Raw genomic sequence first — 24,273 nt, forward strand, 5'->3', positions numbered from 1 at the left:
CAGTACACTATCTTGGAGAAAGCTGCTGAAACATCAGGCTGCAAACACTGTTGCTGGTACGAATACGAACTGTGATTATTAAGGCACCCTTCTGCCATTTAACACTCCTGTATGTATGAAACATTAGAGACTATTTCTGAACTGTCTGTAGCACACATTTTGTTTGAGAATCCATAGAGATGGATTGATTTGAATGATCCCTAAAAGGGTTCTAGTCATTTCCACATCTGGCCTCTATCTTGCTGCAATCTGTTGCTGTTCTCAGGTTCATGTGTTTCCTGATTTCCTATTGTGCATTGAAAACCCACATTTCCCCTGCCACATGCTTCTATGTGCATTTCAGCTTTTATTTAAGAATAAAGTTTCACAAGGTTCCATAAGCAATTAAGATTCCTGGGAAAAAAATGAACCTATTTTTGTTTCACTTTTTTGGCCCTACAAAATAACAGGAAAAAGGATTACTATCTTAAAGTCTACAGGCATCACTCTAAGGAGCTCAACAATGACACTCTTGTTATTGCCCAGCTAGAGGCAGAGGTTACTCTTCTTCATTATGCTTTGCTGGGTATCTAAATGTCAATAAAAATTCATGCTGGCTCTCTCTCTGCCTATTGTATTACTTGTTCATTCTTGGTGATAGGGTAACCCTTAAACCCCGTATACGATTTTGCTTTCTTATTAACTTGCCAGTCCTGAGAAAGGTTTGATTTGACATAATAAAGTTTCAAAGCTTCAGAAGCGACTGTGGTCATATCACTGGTGGTATTCTTAAAATTCAATTCAGTATGGAGTCAAATACTGCTGTCACCCTTTAGTGAGTAACACTTAGGCTTTGTCAGCACACATTTCCTACTGGATGCCTTGCTGGCTGGTGTAGTCATGTATTAAGCACAGTCCAGCATGACAAACTTGCCCTGATTTCTCAAAGTATCCTTTCCTAAATAAGACAGTAAAAATTTTAGAAATGAAATAGAGTATGAATACATATTGGTAGATGATGTTCCATGGTGTTTAGAAGAAAATAATAGCCCAGAATATGTCTTTTTAATGTATCTGTGAAAGCTTTCAGACTCTCTTAAGACAATCTAAAAGAGGTTGATAACTTTTAGAATGATTTCTGAAAGTATGTCATGCTAATCTAATCTTTACTCACATCTACAGACTCCACCTACACATGGTAAGCGGTTGTCCGTCTCCCCCGCCACTGCTCCAACTCTTATATAGAGAAGCTGTAAAGGGAGCTATGAAAGGATTTGTAAGCCAATCTGCTAGGCTTGTCTCTCAGCAGGTTTTTAAATACACTGTGAGGTGTGAAGGTGGAAGTAGTGGGGTACCTGCTGGAGTTCAGAGCAAGCTGCCTCCTACTGCATCCCCTGTATGTTCAGGGCCAGCACTGGCTGCAGTCACAGGGTGTGGGGAAGGAAAACAGATCAGTCTGTCCCTCTCCTGTATCATCCCCTGAGCACTTCCCTTTACACAGTGCAGGACAGAGTCAACAGGTTGGCATATGCTCTCTATGAATTTTTTTCAACTCAACTTTCACAACTTCGTCATTAGACATCCTACACCAATCAGTTTCTGTGAGTTTATAATTTTGTATAGCAACTGATGACAGAAAAGTTTTACTTTTAGCCCTCAGCCACCATTTGTCTTTGTTGTTCTACTTCTTGTCTTAATTCTCTCTAATTCAAATAAAGAAGATACCTTTGAAAACTGAGATATTTTCATATTAGGGCAATAAATAGAAACTGCATGAGCAGGAGGCATTAATCTGCATGCTTCCTGATTGAAGGTATGTAAGGAAGAGCTGGGGTGGAATGCACTACATTTCTTTGCACTTTCCAAAATTCTCTGCAGTTACATGGACAGATATATGCACAAATGTTTGTGACCAACATCTCTGCATTTATCTACATGTCTTGAGGTAAAGGGTCCTGAAAAATCACTGCCTCAGCTATAGAACCCCAGAGTGCCAGCGAAGGCGAGCTGCTCATTCAGGCAAGTCCACAGGCATTGGATTGGAATCCACAGATTCAAAAGAACAGGCTGAGTTTAAGGTGGTGTATCCTTACATTGCATTAGTCCTCCTGCAATTTATGGGTAGACAGAAAAAGCTTTAAATCCACACCTCTGGCTACTCTAAAGCTGAATGCAGGTTAGAAGGAGACGAGTGCTGTCTCCTAAAATATGCTTAATGTCTAGAGTCTCTTTGTCTCCACAAGCATGGAGATTTTCATAGTGCAGCAGCAAATTGGAGTGTGCAAGCACATGGGAATTTATACATTTTCATCCCCCTATTTTTCTCACTCCTTTCAGTTGATTTTCCACACTGCTAAATTTTGCACATCCAAGGAGATTGGTTTTCTGACACCACGGAGGTTATTATGTTGAACTGTAAGAATTTTTCATTTCATGAGGAAAACTTCAAAGCAGAAACTAAAAGCAGATGTTCAGGTTTGCTGAGCAATCAGTCCTGTGGCCTTGAAAATCCCCATAGCCTCTTTATTAAAAGTGTGAAGTTTCTCGTTACTGATTGTCAAGAGGAAATTTGTTTGGAATTAAGCTTTCCTGTTAATTTTTATTGCTGAATTCTGAGTTTAGACCCAGGGAACCTTACATCCTTCATGACATCATCCTTCAGAGGATACTTAGTGGAGTATTAGGAAAGAGTTTACTTCCAAGTATTTGACAAGCAAGCCTACAAGTTTTATCCAAAAGAAAGGAAGAACAAATCCTCAATTCTGACTTTTATTTTATTGGCACGTTTACTCCAACAGCAATCTCAAAAACACCTGGATGCTACAGTGAGCACACCAAGAGTCATTCTGTTCCTGACATACTAATAGCATGTAGCTGCACTTGCCATAAATAAAATGTGACAAATTCACAGTGATAGGATTGTATTTTCCAGGAGTGGGGAACTTTCCCCTTTTCCTACTAGACTGCAGTTCTATTCTATTAAGTGGTGTTTTCTCTTGTGCTGTGTCTCCATGAAAAGAAGCACAGAGAAAATAGTACTACCCAAGGTTCCAAGTCCAGTCCATCTGTCTCAAAGTACTACTATAAAACTTTCATAAATACAAAGTGAGGAGAATAGGAACATATTCTTGCCCTGATAATACGATCATTAGACAGCAAAAGCAGAGGGAAATAAAACCAGCTGTCTTCCACCATAATTTTTAATCCTAAAAGACTGCAGGTACTGCAACGTCAATACTGATTGAGAATCAAAGATGGGAAGCAGTATATGAGGCTATTCTGATGCACTGATGAAAATAGTCTCTCTCTATGAAAGAGCTTTTTTATAGCACACTGGAACTGCTCAGCTTTCATTGTTTCCTAGGTAGTTCACATAAAGGACTCAAACTGCAGAAGGCTGTGAGTAGTTTATGACATGGTTGTGCACAACATTTGATAGTAGTATCCAAAAGGCTAATTCCAGAATAATTAAAGTAATACCACTTTATCCAAAATTATAAGCTATAGTATTTCACTTTGAAGAGGAATCATAAAATGGTAAATTCTCAGGAAATGTTACACTTATGTTCTAGTCCATCTTGGAATTGCAAGATGGTAATAATTTGGCATTCTTGGATGCTTCTCTGAATTGTGGTGTTTACCACGTACAATTAAATATCCCTTAGAGCTAAAAGAAATATGATGGAGCAGCTTGATGTAGGTCTTCTCAAAATATCCTCCATTTCAGTAGCTTTCAGCCTGCCATGGAAGGAAAATTAGGCCAGAGAAGTTCATGAAAGATAGCCAAGAGAAATGCTCATTATTTTTAGGCTGCAGTTGTTGTGCAGGGGATCCCAGCTCCATGGACAATTTTAATCCACAAATTGAAGCAGGATTTTTTTTTTGTTTTTTACCCAAGCTCCAGTGTAAAAATAATTTAAGTAAGGGGCTCTATGACCTGTGTCACTCCTGTGTTACACGAGAGTCCAAAGAGATCATTACAGAGGATTGCTTTGGTCTTTTCACTGTAACTCAGACAGAGCTGTCCATACAACAGAGCTGAGCAAGTCGTGTGTTAGGTTCTGTGCAGAACTGAACTTGTATCTTGTTGTAGAGAGTTTAATTCTATGGGTCTCTGGACCTTGTAAAGAACACCATGGTCCCATTGCTGAATGATTCCTTAGATTAATATTTTCTGTTTTCTTCTTGGTTCTAGTTATCCCTGAAAAGTCAGTGAAGGAAATTGCAAGAATCCCTGGAACAGCTAAGGACACAATTAAGAAACTTCTTGCACATAAAAGCAGTGTGAAAAAGCATGAAACAATCAAGAATGCAATCCCAGAAGCAGCTGAGACACCACCTTCTAAGACCCACTTGCAGTTACTGGACTATGAAGGTGGTATTGGTCTTGGTGGGAGCTACAGTGAGGAAGAGAAAGAAACTGAAGCTGCTGCAGAAGAGGAGGCAGAAGAGTCAGATGAAGAGGAGAAGGAAGATTTTGAAAATCAAATTGATGAAAGAAGCCTTAGAGGAGATGTCTTTTGTAAGTTTCTTTATTTTTTAAAAACTCTGGCTTCAATGTAAACATATATAAACACTAAAAAAATCCTCACAAAACACAGACACTTTATCAGAATTTACTTGTAGAAAATGAATCATAGAATCATAGGATGGTTAGGTTCTAGTTAATGCATTTGAAAATACATTTGAAGACTTTGAAAAACACAGCAAGAAATTGCACAGCATATTGGAACTAGATGATCTTTAAGGCCCCTTCCAACCCAAGAAACTCTATTATTATAATTGGTGTTTAGTACAGCTATCTCAGTCAAACATTCTTCAAAAATATGGCAAAAATATGTAATATGAAAAACACACACTGTCAATAGTTCATTCATTATGTTTTCCCTTTTCCAAAGTATGGAAAAATAATAAATAATATCCCACAGCAATTAAAACTATAATAATAAAAATGAAAAAAAAAATAAGTTAACATTCAATTTATTGCTATTTAACTTGGAAAGACAGGTAAGTATGTATTTTTTAAAGGAAAGATAATTTTAAAGTCCTCTGGAAAAAATGGTCTGTAATATTGTAATACTGTAAGACAGCCAAGAAAAAATGTAATTATTCACTTAATACATCGGAGAATACAAACTTCTTTGCCAAAGGCATGTTCCTAAAATTGCCCTTTTTTTTTTATTTTCAGTGGTAATTGGACTGTTTCAGTTTAAGCAAAGGATATAGACTAATATTGCTACCTCAAATTATGCCAGGGAGCTGATAAACAGAACAAAGTCAGGACTTTGCTCACCAATCTCCTCCCTTCCTGCAAATATTAACAGTGAGTGCTAATGGCATGTTTCAAGTTTGCTGACAATACCAAAATGTGGAGAATGACCCATTCATTGAAGGGCAGCACTGCTATTAAGATCTGGCCAGGCTGTGGAGGTACTGACAGGAACTTTATGAAGCTCAACAAAAGCAGATGGAAAGGGAGAGAAAAGCCTCATGCAACATTATGGATTTGGGATGACTGCTTAGGAAGAAGCTTTGCAGTAAAAGGCAAGTTTTGGACTTCCCATTACAAGACAAATGAGGACACACTGGCATGAGTCTAGCAGTGCTCCACGAGGGTCAGGGGCCTGGACAACATGAGGAGAGGCTGAGACAACTATTTTTTCCAGCTTTGACAGGGGAGGGCTAAGAAGAGACCTTATAGATGTCTTCAGCTATTTAATGGAAGGTTACAGGGAAGGAATAGGCAGACTTTTCTTGAAAATATACAGCAATAGGACAGGAAGTGATGAATACAAGTTGGAACAAAAAAAATTCCCATTAGATATAATGAAAAGAATACTTCACCATGAAGGTGGACAAAATTTGGGACAGGTATGCAGAGAGGTTGTGAAATACCTATCCTTGCAGATATTCATACTATGACTGAACTGGGCATTGAGCAATCCCCTGATCAGGAAGTCAGACTAGGCAAACTAAAAATGGCTCTTCCAACCTACATGATTCTGTGATTCATTCTGTGTTTTCAACCAAGAATTTCAAAGTAGTTTAGAAAATAGTGTGTGTAGACCTGCATCCTGGAAGATGCTTGGATTTCTCTCTGGTACTGTAGGCACATAACGTCACAATTCAGGAATCAGTAATATTTCTAAAAAAGCAAAGCAGCTGCTTCCTAGCTGCATGCATCTGTTTGTCAGCTTTTAACCATATGAAATGGTGACAAATTTCTGACTAATGGTGCCATGTCTCCCCAGTGAAGGATCCTATGCTCAGGACGTCACTATCCCTCTAGCCAGCCACACCTAAGCCCTAGACTATGTCTTTACTCAGCCTTTCACTCCTGACTAGCATGTGCCACTTCCTCTGAAGAAGTGGCCCTTCCCTCTTCTGAGGATACCTTCATAAATTACTTACCTAAAAGAGGTAGCAGGTGCAGGAGCTGATGTAGAATTGGGGTTGAAGTTTCCACTGTATGGTAAACTACCCTTGGGGTTCATCCTTGCCATGCTGGTACTGCCAAATGCATTTGAGAGTCCCAGGGCAAAGGATTAAGTGACTTGCCTCTGTTCTCTCACAAGAAGCAATAAAACACAGGTCTTATGATGGTCATACGTTTACATTTAGAGAACCATGTGTCCCACACATTTCCACCAAAATACTATCCTGAAGAAGGACATAACTCTTCCCAGTCATGCTAATTAATCCAAAGCTGGCCATAATTTTGCAGAAACTGTGGAGAAAGTGAGCAGAAGATAGTTGCAATATATATGTTGATGTTTGTTAAGATTAGGTTCTCAGGTACTTGGGCTTCTTCATGAAGGTAAGCTAATGTGCCAAGAAGGTGGTGTGAATTGACCAGATATGTCATATGAATGTGATTAGACTGGGAAGGACTCAAAAAGATTGACTAATTAACAGCAAAATGCTTGTGGAACCTGAAAGGAGGTTTACCCTTGGCAAGGGTGTTTTCCCCTGCAACTGTGATTTCTGTAGGGTTAAAAGCTTTTATTTCTTGACAGAATTGCGGGTATATTGCTGATCTAGCACTTTAAGGGGCACACTACTAATAGGTTCCATTAATATTTACTGTAAATAATAAATTATTTATAAATAATACTCTTATTAGTTATAGATATATTTATTCAGAATTTTGTGCCATAAAGGACTATGGCCTTTTCTGCTTCCTCAATTGTGAGGCACGGCAGCCTGTTAAAAAAAACTAAAACCCAAGTCAGCCCTTCTATCCCTTTCTGCCTTTCTGGGAGGGAGGGCTGGCTGGCTGGCTGGCTGGCTGGCTGGATGTAACTCAGACATCAAAACAGGTGTCTTTTTTAGCCTGCTTGGACAGGTCACGAAGGATTGCCAGGAATATTGCCCCTAGGGTAGGGCCACCCTGCGTTTTGGTTAAAAGGACAACGGGCTCTGCTCTATCTGCCTGGTGATTCAAGGGGAACTTGGTCTCCTGTACTGGGCTACATGACCTAATGCAATTGCAAAGGGGGGATTATACAACCTTCCAGTTGAGTACTCAGTGCTACTCTATTTGGAGTGCACTAATTTTCCAGATTTCAATTTGATTGAGGGCACACAGAGAAAATCCTTTGTCCATAGGAAAATCCAAAAAATATTTTGTTGTCATGATGATTGGTAAGATTATTTTTCAAGCATCTTCCCAACAAAATCAGGACATTTGAACACCTTATACCTGGGCTAGGCAGAGAGGAAGAGTCTACTTGTTTCTACAAAAACTACCCCTACAGCTGACAGCAGTAACAATGAATATTACTGCTTGAAAATATTAAAGCATTGTGGTTCATCTGTATTTTTTCCTATAGTGTCTTTGTTTCAGTCACATTTGGCTGGAATTTTCCCTTACAGATGTAAGAGATTTATATGCTGAACTTGCTAGAGAGATTTTATTTTGCTAGGGGATACTGGCAGAAAGCTGGTGTGGTACTTGATGCAGAGATAGCAGCATGCCCAAGATGTAGTTCCACTAGGTTCGTGAACTCTGTATTATTTGTGGCTTTCTTGTTTGATACCAACTGTGATTCAAGGACTTAAAGAATTGTGCCATGTTCATTTTCATTTTGAATACATTGCTTAACTGTGTTTTCTTTCCTTTTAAATTTCCATGTGTTGTACTTGATCCTTGCTATCATAAAAATTCAGTCATGATTCAGGTGCTTAATTGCTTGAACATTTGGCTTTAAAAACACTTTCAATTTTAATGATATTGAGTGATCCTTCAGAGAACATCATTAGCTCAAATTTACAGCTCATAAATTTGTACATTTTTTCCTTTCTTTGCTGATGTCTATTCAGCAGATTCCTTTACTACAACATGAAATTCCTCCATATAATCCCCTCAAGTATTCACATAGCATCTGCCTTTTGTATTATTAATACTGGTATTGTTTGTCTTCCAGGAAGAGTAGTTAATTAGGAAAAATAGAAAGGTCTCCTTAAATTGATGTGTTATTTTATCATAGTAGTTTTACTACAGAATAAACATATAGGGAGCCAGAGAAAAAATATTGTAGAGGGAAAAAAAAAAAAAGGAAATATTATATGGAGATGGAAATTATTAAAATAGGCCCAGCTACCAAAATACTGGACCTTTGTGAGAACTGCTACTCACAATTTTTTTTTTAAAAACCACACAATAGCTAAAGATAGCAAAGTGAAGCCCAAAAAATTTAAGAAATGTTGAAACTAATTCATCAATGAAAACTTAATTTTTTTAATATATTTTTATATCTTATGATACAGTCTGAAATTACTTCAAATTACTATTTTCTGTGGGATACTTGCCTTGTCCAATGTGAAGGAAGGACCCGTCCTGTTGTGAAAGGTGCAGTTTAATAAATATGAATATTTATTTATTAACAGATGAATTATTTATCAATATGATTATTCATCATTATTTATTCATTATTATTAAATAATATAATAAATATGTCCTATTTACTGCAAAATTTGCAGATGTATAGAAAATGAGAGTAAACCATAGTATTGGAAAGCTCTTTATTACATGAGAAATGCCCTTTCTCCATATGGAAGAAGACACAGAGAGCTGGACCAAAGTATTTGGTTATATAAGCAATGATTGTAGAGATGCTACACTCAAGGTACACTTAAATAATTAAGTACAACCTTAATTCTGACAGTTTCTAACATTTCAGTGCTTTTTGGATACCACTGGTAATCCAGAATGGTATTGCCAACTGCAACCGAATTCTATATTCTGTACTTCATCAGGTTATGAAATTCCCATTGGGCTTAAAACTCCTGTAGTATCACGTAGCCAGCCACATTATTACATGGAGACACTTCCTTTGGTAGCACCAAGAATGATAAAGAGAGTTTGGTTTCTGGCTTATTTGGCAATACTAAAAGTGGTCTGCTTCCCTTATGGCTTCACAGATCTTAATGCTGAACAAGAGGGCTCCCACAGTTAATCATGATGTTTGCTCTTAATCTTATTATTTTTTGATAATTACACCACTCTGTGAGCTATTAATGCTCAGATCACAGCTCAGTTCATAGCTGTACATGTCAGACTTCTGGCAAATGTAATTTTTTCAGAGCAGGATGTGGTAACAGAGAAATGGGATATTCAATGTGAGTCCAAAATAGTAGCATACCACATACATAGGAAGCTCATCTTAAATTTACTACATCTTATATTCTGCTTGGTTTTTTTATGGTGCCCACTCTGTTTTTCTGGTTTTTGGTTTTCTTAATGGGCTTGATGACATCAGTGGTTAAGAACATGTGGCACAATGATATGAAGGGGTTTGTATGCAGAGATTACATATTAGCTATTGCTGCAGATAAGTAGATGGAAGGGCATCTGCAGTACAGAAAGGATGGACTCTGTTGTACCTGGAGTGGGACATATGTGTTCTTTTGTTGGTGAGAGTTTGTTCTTAGGGAACATGAAATGAGACCTGCCTTTCTGTAAGACCACTTGACAGCAGAAGAGCTAAAAAGACTAATTCTGACTTCTGCCTATTATTTATGAAGGAGTAAACTTCGGATCCTGGCTATGTGTGAGGATGGTCTGATGTAAAATGTAGGCACTTTTCATGCAGTAAGGTTTCTCTGAAACCCTTCTGTAAGCTGAACCTTACAGTTTCTCATAATATGCAGCTGATATCTTTCAGTGAGTGCAAAACCTGACTGTAATGCCTGACTGAAAACAAAAACAGATTTGGAAATAAAACTGGACTCTTTTTCTGTCCATGAAAGTTCTTTGCTTGATAACACATAGCTACACCTGCATGTATCTCTCTCAAGTGAATTCAAGTGTAATTCAATAACAAATAAATCATCCTGGCAGCTGTTGTCTTCTGTTAAATCACCCCACTCTTTCCAGAACTGATCATATTTTAATAGCTCTCTTCATTTTGGCAAGGGTTTTCATAGCCTGACCCTCTTCCATGAAGTACAAGGCCAAGTTTATGGCATGACAATAAACTTAACACCTAATCTCTATGTGCCTATTCCTAAATGTGTATATGTAAACATATATTAATTGGAGAAAGATGTATTTTAATCCTTGCCTTAAGTATGAATATTATCCAGGTGATCTAAGCAATGGTCTGGGTGAGGGGAAGGCTACAAGGACAACAAGAGAGCACATGCTCCTGGCAATTTATCAGAAAGCTCGTAAGATTGCATGAGTCTTCTTCCTCAGCTCAATTCAGCACCTCTGGAAGTGCCTCCAGGGCCTCTTTGTTAGTGTGTGTTTCACTGGGGTACACAGAGCAATTTTTGACAGTTTTGAAGGAGAACAAAGGTGAAGTGGATGGCATAGCCTTTATGGTGTTATGAAGCTCTTGATTGCAGTAGTTTCTAAGTATATTCTTAAAATTAAGTATGTGTGAACATGTTGGAGTATTTAAATGGAAAGCCCTAGCTCAGTCAAACGCATGGGAAAAAACCTCCCTTCTGAACAAATGTGCATCCATGGGAAAGTATTGACTTTTAAAATATTTGGCATTTGCATATATGATACAATGCTGAGTAGGGAAAAGTAATTTCCATAGGTCCTATCATCTGGCATTTTTGAGGAAGTCTGAGCTTTTCTTAGCACAGCTGCCCACAGGGCGTGGCTGAAAAGTGAACTTCAGTGTTCCAGGCTTTCCACTAATACATTCTCTAAGCAGTAATCCAAAGGCTTCTCCCTCACTCCTCTAAAATGGCACTTTTAAGCTCCTCCTGTTTTCATTGGTGTGCATGAATATATCACAGGTATCACCTGTTTATGTGTTTGCAAGGATAGAATACCAGTGAAAGCAGATCTTCCCCTTATGTCATGTGTGATTAGTTACTTAGGGTATGCATAACGAAGTTGAGACTTATGATTATTTTTTGAGTGAGAGCACTTATCTATTAATCACTTGAAATAATACAACAAAAGCTTAATTATAGAACTTTAAAATACTTATAGTAATTTAGAGTATTACTTAGCGTAAACAAGAATATGTAAGCTTCTGTCTCACCAGATAGGAGAGGATTTCCCTTGGTCTCTGAGGCTGAGAAATAATGCTTATTGAGTAACCACCTCTTTCAGGCTAGTATCTTAGAGAATGTCCCTAACATTCATTGGCTGTGCTGCTTTACTGACTCTTCCAGTTTGGCACCAGACACATCAACCAATTTTTAAAGAATAACTCACTCAGGGGTTTCCACTGAGACTGGTTATCAAAACATCAGTGTGTGCTTACCAGCTGTAGCAGGGAGGGTGAGGAAGGGGAAGGGCAGCTGCTGGAGCCTTTCTTCCCAGCAGACAGCAGAGCTGATCAGGTATTCAGGAGGACCCTAGCAGAGAGTGTGACTTCAGAAAAATAACTTTCTGGGGCTTCTGTTACAGCAGCACCAGCTATCACTGCCCTGAATACAGGGCTGTAGGCCTTTGATGCCCTAATGTTTATGGCTTTTACAGTCTCTGACATTATCCATTTTTTGAGGCTGCTGTTGGCAAAGTGCTGCCAAGTCTCTGCTGAGTTCTGGTAGAATTCTCTCACTGACTCTGGTAGAGTTCAGTGCAATTTGATCCTTATAGCAAGAAAGCAGATCAGCCCACTAAAGAAAGATCAACATTTTATGACCTTGTGAATCTGTAATTCAATGAAGCTGTAGCTCCAGTGCTTATAGGTTAGAAGGCTCAGTGCTGTGGAAAACAGCAATTTAAGCAAAGTTTTAAAACTAAGAGTATCTAAGTGCACTTAGGAATCTGGGTTTGGTGGTGGAGTGGAAAATACATATATTGATTTATTTAAATAAATGATGGCAGGTAGTATAAAGGAATAAAGTTCCATTTTCTGTTCCTGTGATGACTCAGTACTTGACAAGTTGTTTTCCCCAGTTCCCAAGGTAAAAGAAGCAGCTGCCTTTGTCCCTCACCTGGCACAGAGGAAAATTCCAGTGTCGAGACCAGAGCAAGAAGGTGGCTTATTTTTATTATACAGCATTTATTTTCCTGTGTATTGTATCTTTTTGTGACAACCTATGTTAGCCAAGTCAGAACCAGTTTAAAAGCCTTTAACATAAACCAAAGATTTTGTGAACACTTTAGAGAAAGTACCTGGCCAAACTATGCTGCCAGTTCCAATGTGTCCTTTTCCTGTTTATAACCCATGCATAGAAAGTTTCCCCACATTAGAACTTGACTTGCAATTGAATTTCACTTGAATAATTTCATAGTCCTAAAAAAATAAAGTAGCTTCTATAGTCTATAAAATGAAAACACGTTGCACAGCACACAATAACCCTAAACAAACAAGACAGATGTGCTGGTTGACATTTTTTCCAATTTAGAAAGCAGTAGTCTCAGAAACAACAGATTTATACAGCAAAGCTCTCAAAATGCCATGTCTCTGACTCATGATAAAATACATTAAAATAACAAGAAGGATGCCTCTTTCTGAGGAAATTCAGATGGCCAACGTATTACTCTTAATCTGATCTGTCATGTTTGCATTGCACAGTGTTCCTTTGTGTGTGTAATGCTTCTCATCTGCACAGTCACGAAGGCCGTGGTGTGCTCTGGCTGACACCCTTTTTCAGTGTGCTCCAAAGGTCAACTGATTTGGGCTATTCCCAGCACCATGTAGTTGGAGTATGAGGCACTGATATAAGGGATTCTTCTCATGGGAGGCCAGTTTCTCCCAGTGGATAGAATGGGAACTTGAGCTGACTGCAACTACAGCAGTGTAACAAATGGAGAATGGAGAGCTCTAAAGCTGGCAGATCTCAAATAATTCCTGATGCTAGAGTTAAACACTAACACCTCCTCCTATACTTGGGGATTTGCAGGCACTCGGTATACAGAAGTCACAGCATATAAACTCATGTGCAGATGCAAGATTGGCAGTAAAAAGACACTGAGCTAAAGAAAGAATCACTACATAAATTTGAATATTTTGCTTTTTTGAAGTTTCATCTAAGTCAACACTATCTGAATTCAGATTATAAATAATTTTAGAATGATATGTACATTAATAACTGTATGAATACAGAGCAAAATGTTTTAACAGTACTTAGGATATAGTGCTCCTATTATCTCTACCAATTTTTTTTTCAGTTGATTGCAGCTTCAGTCGAGGGGTGTGTGACTGGAAACAAGATACTGATGATGACTTTGACTGGAATCCTGCTGATCGAGATAGAGGTATTTAACTATGTGTCATCTAGATAGGCTTTGATTTGATGGCTTACCTCTTCCAAAAAAAAAGGGTGGTGGGAGGAAACAGAATCCCGAATTCTTCTTTTCTATCAGTGGGTTTTCTTTATAAAAGAAGAACGTAGGCAGAGGACGCTAGTAGTGGATATTGTTTCTTTGAAATATCCAGTAGCAAATGGTAATCAGCAGCATATTTCAACACAAATAAATCAAAATGTAAGAAAAATTTTTAGAACATAACTGTTCTGAATTACAAACTACAAGGCAATGGAAACCTTATCAGCTACGTGTTGTGTCTCTCCAAGATTGGTAGGACATTTAATCACACATCTGTCATTTAGATGGATGTGGCAATGTAGTCACTCACATGGCTTAGACATCATGGGGAAAACTGCTCAGAAATCTCAAACTTGGCGAGACAAACTCAGAATAAGCCAAGGGCAAGGGGCTATTCAAGAACAACCAATACATGAACAGGTACCAATGGGATCCTGCTAAAACCCGAGAAAGAGTTCCATGAGAGCAATGTGGGACTGCTGGGTGGGTGTACATAAAAAGGTGTGGACAGGAATGGACAAGTTTGGTTGAAAGGATGTCTTTACCCCTGTTGCAGAAGTTGCTGCAGTAGTGACCAGTGGATCCTACAGATCCTGCAGGCTGCTTGCACCAGTTCCCACATGCACATTCTCTCCCTCCTCCCTTAGAGTCTTTCCATGTTAGTCTTTCTTCACTAATCCTTCCTCTTCTGCTCCATGTAATTCCCTAAATCCCTTCTCTGTGCTGTCACTCCCAGGAAAACCTTACCCTGGCCTTATCCTGTCTCCCTGAACTTATATCTGGGGATTATGACTCATTTATGGGCCCAGATGTTTTATTCCTTTAAGACTGTGTGTGTTTGTGACTTCATTGGTCTTCCAGGACTTGGGAAATAAGCTGTCAGTTCCCTTGTGAGTTTGTCATCAATGCAGAGGACAGTGGAGAGAATATTGAGCTAGCTCAAGTACTGAAATAATCTGATCACAGAGGCACAGCAGCATGTTTCAGACTGTTGCATTTGAAAAACAGATGGTTTTGCCTTTGAAAGATGGTGCAAGGAAGAATGACTGTAATTGCCAGTGAAATATGAACTCATCTCCTCTGTAAACTGATCTGACTTCCAACAGTACAAGTTCCTTGCAAAGTACACTCCCTACTGCTTTTCTCCAGTGTGATTTTAAATTATTCAAGTAAACAAGCTTCAGCTTCCCCTTATTTTCTTAGCAAACATGGATTCAAATTGCTAACAAATAACACGAGTGCATTAAAGATGATGTTTTTAAAAATTATTTTCTTTTTACAAGGCGATGGCTACTACATGGCAGTTCCAGCTTTTGTGGGGCACAAGAACGATATGGGGCGTCTGAAACTTCTCCTCACTGACCTCAAACCAAAGAGCAGCTACTGCTTGATTTTCAGTTATCGGCTTGCTGGTGAGAAAGTGGGAAAGCTTCGAGTGTTCCTGGCAAACAAAAAAACTGCTCCTGTCTGGGAAGAGAATAAAGGAAAAGATGAAAAGTGGAGAACTGGAAAAATAGAGATATTTCAGGGGGCTGAAACAATCAACAGTGTAAGTATAACACAATTTATAAGCCAACTACTGTAACCAACATGCCGGTTTAATTTCCTAACCCTCAAGAGTTCCACCAACTGTTTTATAGGCATCAGCAATCAAAAGGCTTATCTGAAATGGAAACAGGAGCCCACAATTTAGGGGCCATAAAAGTTATCACCTGATTGTAATTTCAGAACTGAATCTCCCCAGTTGGTTAGAACACTGATGCCAGTAATTCTGTCATTTTGTAAAAGTACTGCATCACATCATAAGTTAACACAAGTAATCAAAATCTGCCCTTAACATCTCATGCAACACAAGCATACATACATGCCGGAAAAAACGAAAATTTTTCATTTGATAGAAGAGGATGCTCTCAAACCACACTAAACCAGACCATTAGAGCAAAAGGAGACATCATGTATAATCAAGGGGGGGCCATCACCTTTGGATCAGGGCATACCAACAGGGAACACTGTGCACTGATGTATGCCTGGAAACTGCCTCAGTCAGGACTTCAGCCAGTTTCTCCTTGAAGTTCTGGGGTCTGCTTTCCATTTGTGTGATGGAACATTTTCAGTGCTGTGTAAAGACTTTTACTGTATAATTGAATACAGTGAATATAAAGGAAATGCAAGCCCTTTTCAAGGTTTTTTGCACAGCTGGAATGATGTAGAAAAACTCTTAAATAAATAAGAGTCAGACTATAAAATAAAACCAGACATCCTATTCATAAAAATAAACATCCTCTTCATATATATAGTATACATACTATACTCAATACATACGAGAGAGTATAAATATATATAGTATATACACACAAAACCTGAGGAACCAAATAGATCAAAAATGAACAGTTGTAATGTCTTCAATAAATAAAATGCATGAGCATCACATACCGTGATAAAACTACATTATAGGAGGATTTCATTCAATTTGTATTTTTTGTACAATAAAAATAAATAATCTTATTAAAGTAATCCATTTAGCATTGTAAATCTGTGCAGAGGATTTTACATCTAGTTCAAATAATGCTCAAAAGTTTTAAAAATGGCAAAGATTCAAGTCATTAAGTCCTTAAGTCATTAAGTGTTGTAATAAAATATTCTTCATATATAGCATTATAACTAATTAAGAGTTCCTAAATGTTTGGATAAACTAAATTTTTACTCTTAATGCGTATCTTTTCTTATGACAGGTCACTTTTGAATCAGAACGTGGGAAGGGTAAAACTGGAGAAATTGGAGTGGACAATGTTATACTAATTTCTGGTCTATGCCCAGAAGATACCTGATAATGGACACTTGAGTACACCAGATTTAATCCTATTTTTCACATTTGCCTTATTAGTAGTGTATTTTTCGATTCTTTTCTTTTTTTTAAAAAAACACGCAAAACTATAAAATTGTGCCTTGAACCTAATGCAACAATGCAAATAGAAAAAGTGATGTGCGAGATGCAGATTATGCTTTTTTACGAGTTATTCTAATTCTAATACATGTGTTGAGTGTAATACTACTGTATTTTATAATCCAAGGTCAGGGTTTCTGAAGTATTATTTTTCTGGCTTTTTTACAAATTCTACATGCTTTTATTTCTTAAAATCTTCTCGAGGCTATTCATTAGTCTTCTATTTCATTTCTTCTACTCCACAAGAACATAAAGCAGTATTTAAGAGGATGTTACTACTTCTGGTGACATAATTTTCTTACTTAGTGGATATGTTGTTCAAAAAATCAGTATTCATCACCCTGTGTGCAGTAAGGCAATCATACACAGAGCCAAGGTGTTTGTTGATTTACATACTTGTGCAAAGATGGGTGCTAGGTGGAAAATCCACAAAGCCAGCACAGCAAGCAGAAATGATGACCACTATTTAAATGTTAATCTTGATATATTCCACTTACCTAGTATATATTCAGTGTTTACTACTCTACTATTGCTGAGTTGTGCTCAGCTGGCTTCTTATCTTGGGCAGCCTGGTGGCCTTCATTGTTTACTATTGTATTATTGCTGAGCTGTGCTGAGCTAGCTTTGTTAATTTCTTCTTATCTTGGATGTCCTGCAGTAGCACACACTTCCTCCCAGATTTTGTTACCCCTCTGGGTCTATGATCTTTGAAGCATGTCAAGCCCTAAACTTTAAAAAAGTAATTCTATTGACAAATAATTTGTCTTAAACATCAGGGAAATACTCAATCTATTGAAGAAGTAGGAAGAAAGGGAGGAGACTTCATTTCTCTTTTGATGGAGCTAAGCAAGTTGTAAGTGGATTCATGTCTTTGAGGAATATTTTCATTACCAATAAAGTATGTAAAATACCTTCTTTGTCATCAGTGTCTTTGAATCACACAAATCATTGTTAAGAAATGATCCCTTTACAGTTTTATAAGCATTTAATATTCACCATTAACAGATGATGTTACCAACTGGCACAGAAAAACAAGAGCAAAAAGAATGACCCATTCTTAATGTTTAAGAAGCTTCACATTATGTACAGACCTTCAGGAACAAAAGGCTCCTGCTGGATTGCAGGCCTACTTTGACCCCATTAGAGGTGAGAAAGAATGATTTTCATTGTCCAGGAGACAGTATGACCTAGTGGCCACAAAATAAGGCTCCTCTTACACAATTGAAAAAAAATAATCTTTGTTGTGAGCTCCTTCATGACCCTTCAAACATCAGCAAAAGGGGGGGAGATTATCCACCATCCCAAGGAGCAGGAAGGTGAGCAGAACTTTCTCCCACAGACCAGGAGCTGCCACCCACTGCCATGCTTGCCCACGCACACAAGAGTATGTGCATGTACAAATACACATTTGAGAAGGGACAAGGATCCAGGTCACATTTCTGAAAGGAAGTCAAATGACAATGCTGTGGAAGATAACACTATTTCTGTCGTGTGATCTCTGCAGAATGTACCTAATGGCATGAGTTCCAAGAGAACAGAGAAGCCCATGGAAAAGCCCTGGTTCAGTCAATGTTCAGTTAAATATGTGTACATACATTTTTCTCTTGATTAGCTCTGTGTATCCCCTTCCACGCTGGCTGCTCACTGTTTATTATTAGTGACTCTCTTATTTTAGTTTTTGTATGAAGAAGGGGACATCCAAATTGACTGAATAGAATTTCAGTCTAACACTAAAGAATTTTGAAGAATTCAGCCTATATGAAACTAAGCTTTTTAACAAAAACATTACACCAGTTCAAACACCTTGAATTGCACCTACGAAGCTAGTCAGGGATGCTTGAGAGATTCCTTGTTGAAACACAATATTTTTTGCACTGTGCACACAGTTGAGGAAAGGGTAGGCAAAACCGAAATATCTAGAAAGTTTACAATGGCTATGTAACCAGGAAATGCTGCTTTTTTGTTAGAACTGGTTTGTGTTACAAAACAGATACTCTGAGAAGTGTGCATGGACTTCAGCTTTGACATGGGAAACTGTTTCCTGGTGTCTTTGGAGCTGCTGAGGAAATTGCAGAAAAAGGACTTGGGAAAAGCAAACTCTCTTTAATCTCAAGGCAAAGACTTTGGTAGCTTCAAAGTGAGGGCAAAGTTCCTTCAGCATCAAACTGGATGCTGACTGTGATTGATCTCAGGATGCCTGAATAACTTGGTCACAGTAAGGCAGAACAGTATTTTTCTGGATTCACTCCTCCTTGTCTGACTCTGAAGTTGAACAGTTCTTACTGAAGATCAAGAAAATGAAAGTTCAATTTTACTGAAATAAAATTCTGTGTCTAGTTTCAAAGAGCAATAATTTATGCAGTGCCTCTAAATACTAAGAAGCCTAAGAATCATTACAATCTTGAGCACGGCAGTGTTTGAAGTGCAAATGAGGTACATGTATGGAGCAAACTGAGTCCACCTAAAAAAGTGCAGCTGGGCATTTCTTGCATGGGCAGTTACTAGGCATAGAAAGATAAATACTGCCTGTGGAAGGCATAATATCTAAAGGGTATTAGCTCAATACACAAACAACAGAGAGTAAACAAACAAACACGGTCTCATACGGAGCTGATATTTATTCATTGTTGGTTGAGTCGTAGCCCACCATGAATCATCACTGGGACAAATACTTTACTGGTAGAATTCCATCCAAAAGTCAAGTCAAAAAGATTTCATGGAATGAGTAAGAAAATTATTTGCACAGATCAGTACAAACTAACTGCAATAGCTGCCATAAGACCATCTGTAGTAGATACAGAAGTGGTTTCCCAATTGTTTGCAGTGGATTATCATACACCTGATAGCTTGCATCATAGTGGATGAGAATTTTAGCAAAATAACATCTGAATAGCAAAACTGAAACCTTTTTTTGTTGCGAATAAATTCAAAAATAGCTTCCGCAAAAGCAACAAAATAAATCCATTCTGTATAGACAATCAGATAAACCACATCAGCACATCAGCAAATTAACTGGATTTGTTTGCAACATTCATTCTGAAGATGGAACTGCTAAGGGCAAAACCTCCATGTTTCTCCTTCAGATGAAAACAGTTAAAAGACATATTATGCCTATAGTCATTAATGCCTCAAAATGTTCCTGACAGTTTTCCATTACTGTGAAATGTGGAATCCATTATCTGCTTGATTATTTTAGACAGCAAGGAAACTGCACTGGGAGTATTTGAGAAAGTTACAGTTATGCTGTAATCAAGTGGCTTGAACTTTGATAACATTATTAGTAACTCTTAAGTCTGATAACACACTTTAGAGATGGTACTCTGCCCACAAGTTAATGGAAAAAAAAGAGCTTCCAGCTAATTGCCCAAATCTGTACTGCATCCTTCAAAAGCTACTCAACAGATGCGATCACTTAATCTTGAATGTTGTAACAAAAGGTTTGAATCACTTTTCTTCAGCTGCCAGAATAACTAACAGAAGCATTTCATTTTGACAACAGTGAATACATGGAAATGCTGAAGCATGTTCCCAAAAGATGGTTATCTTTTAACCTGCAGCTGGCAGGAACTTGAAACATTTTCCAGCTATTAGATGTTATATTTATATACTAACAAATGATTCCCAAATGCAATTTTTCAGGATCACAAAGGTCAAGATGATGAAGAGAGGTTTTCAATGACTGCTGCTCGTATTTACTTCATAATTGCTATATTGTTAATGACAGAGTCCTATACCTGCATGTATTGGAGGTATTGTAACTCATGAAAATATATTAAAGAAAAGTTAAATAGCAGCGTGAATAGTAATTTACTTGGTCGTATGTGCAACTGTTACATTAAAGCTCCTCACAGCAAAAAAATTTTAATAGAAAATAATTTCTAATTTTGACAGTTACTAATCTCTCAAATACCTGACTTTAAAGTTTGATTTCAACAAAAGTAAACATGCAGTCTCTCTAACCCTCCCCAGTTCTTCAGGAAGGGCACATTATACAACCGTTGAGAGAATTGATTATTAATTTTTTATTTGGGGAATGCTAAACTGGGGAATATTCAGCCTTCTGTGAGTCAATGATTTTTTTTTTTAATAGCTTGATACTCTGAAAACCTCTCAATTTCTCAATATTTCTGTAATGCCTTATACCAATGTCTATTTCAGATATACTTCTGCAACTTCTCTTTCAATAGATTTGAGAAATCATTTTAAAAGTGATCCTTTTAGGTCCTCAGATTAAAGCTAACTTAAATCACACATTTAGAGTGTTTTATTAATTAATCTAAAATGAAAGGGAGCTATTTCAAAGCCAAATATTATGTAAAATTATACAATATATGATAAACAACTAGTGTATTTGATGCTGATAGAAATAAGGTCTGAGCTAAAGGAAAGAGCATGTCCCTAGACTTGCCTTAAAACAGCATTTAATTATTTTTTTCATATGCTTCCTTTTACTTCCATAAAAAGATGGTGCTTCTCCAACAAGTTGGGTGGTTTGCAGGAGCACTAAATAGCTCCTCAGGTACATTCTGACAGGGGCCAAGTTCAAGCTCTCCCTCAAATGATTCCCATTAAGAGCTTGGGAGTCAAAATGCTCAAGAATCACTCCCAGGAGGCAGTTCACATGCAGAAGTGCCACTTTTTTGGTGTGTAGAGGAGGAGGTGACATGTTTATTTTTCTGCTGCTTGTTGAGACAGACAATAGCAAAGTTAGTAGTTCATTCAGGTACTTAAAATCTTTGTCCAGAGCTGACTGCCCTGCTGCATTGCCTTCTGCTGTGGTACAGCAAACATCAGTGCTTAACTTTGATGCCCAAAATCTGTTTGCTGAACTGGACACCTCTGGGCCACAGTCAGTAAATCTGACTTAGGCAGATAAAGCAAACAACCAGAGTCTGGTCCTTGGTTTCAGGTTGACAGCAGTTTACTGTTAAATCCCTGGGGTTTGATTCACTGCAGGTTATTACAGTTATTATAATCTCTGTATTTTGACTCACTGCAGTATTATATTTTCTTGCTGTATTTGATATCTCAATTCATTGTATTTTTGTGTACTGCATAAGGATTCATCTTCCCACTTGAAAAATGACTCAATTTACAATTATACAATACCATAAAAAAAAAAAAACCAGAAGTCACAAACATGATAAAATGGTACAAAATAATGATAAAACCTTTTAGAAATACATGCCATAAAGTAATCAGAAGCTTTTGAAATATTTCAAAATCACCCACAAAAAAACCTATTCTCCCCATAGGCATTAATTTTATTCCAAACTAAGTAATGTTCACAGCTGATTTTAAAAGTACTAGAACAGATACTGTACTCAAGAAAGCCACATTTGCTTACAGTGAGTTAATCATTTGCATCACCTTCCTGCCCAGGATATAAATATATGGGAGTCCTAATTTTCTATGGCTTCTTTGAAACTGCCAGAACGTTAAAACAGTCACCCTTTGTAGAGGCAAGGGGGCACTTGTAGACTGGCCCAAGTATGTGCATTATTGAAAATGTATGCGAAGGTGTGAATAGATAATAATGTTTGCCTTTATGGTTCAAGAGAGTTAAACTGAAAGGCGGCTGCAAAGAATCTTGTGATACTGAGTGACTGTGCAAGCAAATGGGATACGAAAATTAATTGTGGGTCACCACAAGTAATGGAATAGGAGTAAATAACCTTCTTTATGTCTATATAGTCAGTGGCTCCAAATTAGCTAATACCTCTAAGGAAAATGATCTGAGAATGACTGCATTTTCTTTTGAAACTCACTTGCACTGAAAAAACCAGAAAAAAGCACATCAAGTGTTTAAATGTCCCCTGTCCAGATCCAGTTCCTATATATTTTTCCCATGTTTCCTGTACTGGCATTGCTGTCCACCAAGCCATGTAGTGATGGAACACAGGAATAGTTTGTAGCTGATCTACTTGCTGGTTCCTTCAGGAGGAGAGTCGATGCAGTCACATCATTGTCATCACAGTTTGAGAGCTTTCTTTAACATCTAGTAACTATTTCAAGAGTACTGTGTGTATGTAAACAACCCCAGGACTGCCACAACAAATTAATATTTGGCTCACCAACACCTGACTGGTTCACTGCCTATGCATAGAAGAAAAGGAGACATAGAGAGAGACAGCTGTTTATCTCAATTTCCCTCAAGTGAAGTACTCTTCAGTGCTTAACTAATCAAGTTACTCAGATGGCTTCATTACCCTCCAGTGACTCTGGCAGAATTTCTTCATAATCCTCCTGGCAATTCAATTTCAGGTCTTTCAGGAGGTATGATACCCCCACTATGTACTGGAACTCCTGCCAGGAGAAAGAGCCAGGAAACACATGGGAAATATCTCTCATTAACACTACCCAATTAACTTTATGTGCATCATCCTCATAATCCTAAATTCAGCACATTCCAGTGTTACAGAAAATGCACAGGAATCTCAGGACATGGAAATAAACAGCATGGGCAGCCATATCAGGAGAACTGAGCAGCGTTACTGCCAAGCTCGTCCACTGCTCGGTGCTGGAGGTTTTATCTCATCACACATAAGCAGCATCAATTCAATTGCCAGCCTACAGAAATCCAGGGCCTCATCCACCTCCCTCTCAGAACTGGATCAGAGCCTAAAAATGTGAAAGTGACTCTTGAAATGAAACAGCCACCCAAGAAGTCATTCTTTGTGGGAATCAACACACTTCAAATGCTGTGATGGAAGGTACTCTCATGAAATTAAATCTGTCTGAGTCCCAAAGTATGGCCCAATTCTTGGATTTTTGGAGTCTATGGATATGACATTTATATAAGATTCCCTTCCACATATCATTAAGGATGGAAGGAGATAAAGTTTAAAACTCTTTGGCCCCTATTTAATTTAATTTTATTCAATTATAATGCTTTGCTTCATGGTGTTCATACTATTTTTTTCCTCACTTGCTAGTAGAAAGGTAGCGAGCCTTTTTATGAATAGAATCACACTTCTAGATTTTGGCTTTTTTTCTGGGAACTCTAAAATCAATATAAATTTAGACTTATTGACAGGATAATGTTTTCTTTAAACAAAGAAAACCTTAAACTGAAGAAAGCTCTCCAGAAAGAATTACAGTAGTGCACCATGAAATGAATGTCATAGGTCCTGTTATAACATTAAGATAGGACATAACTTTAAAAATAAAGTAAAAATATTTTAAAAATTATTAATAAATAATATCCATGCATTTGGTTTTGTTTTTTTTTTTCTTTAAATAGAACCATTGTTTCAGAAAAAAAAATAAATTACAGAAGCTTATTTGAAGCATATACTATTCTCTACAGGAACCTTATGATGGACATTGACCAGCATTTTTCCAAGTAGTTCTCTGGATACTTAATACTTTCCCAGCTGGCAGAATATCTCACTTTGTTGAATAGAAGCCTATGTTTCTAGAAATGCAACTACTCATCACAGCCAATACTGAAGTTTCAAGGAAGTTGTCACTGTTAGAGTAGCACTGATATTATCCTGGTAAACCATACAAACACATAGATGGACACATATATCATTACACACATACCCATATATGTATTAATTTAATGAGTGTATAATTTTTGTTTTGATTTGCTTTACTT

General features: G+C 37.7%; 1 protein-coding gene across 2 annotated transcripts in view; it reads left to right on the forward strand.

The window, feature by feature from the left end:
• The window catches only part of EGFL6 (EGF like domain multiple 6), a 33,183-nt gene extending 15,602 nt beyond the window's left edge, over positions 1-17,581 (forward strand). Inside the window, exons 8-12 of one of the 2 annotated variants that reach the window (XM_039550540.1) lie at positions 4,175-4,501; positions 12,353-12,433; positions 13,571-13,657; positions 15,010-15,275; positions 16,459-17,581. In XM_039550540.1, coding sequence (XP_039406474.1) covers positions 4,175-4,501; positions 12,353-12,433; positions 13,571-13,657; positions 15,010-15,275; positions 16,459-16,554 — 857 coding nt within the window. In that variant the 3' untranslated portion in view covers positions 16,555-17,581. The remainder of the gene's footprint in view (positions 1-4,174; positions 4,502-12,352; positions 12,434-13,570; positions 13,658-15,009; positions 15,276-16,458) is intronic. The other variant, XM_039550541.1, reaches the window with a different exon arrangement.
• Positions 17,582-24,273: the final 6,692 nt, after the last annotated feature.

This window comes from Corvus cornix, chromosome 1 (genome assembly GCF_000738735.6).
Source record: "Corvus cornix cornix isolate S_Up_H32 chromosome 1, ASM73873v5, whole genome shotgun sequence".
NCBI lineage: Eukaryota > Metazoa > Chordata > Aves > Passeriformes > Corvidae > Corvus > Corvus cornix.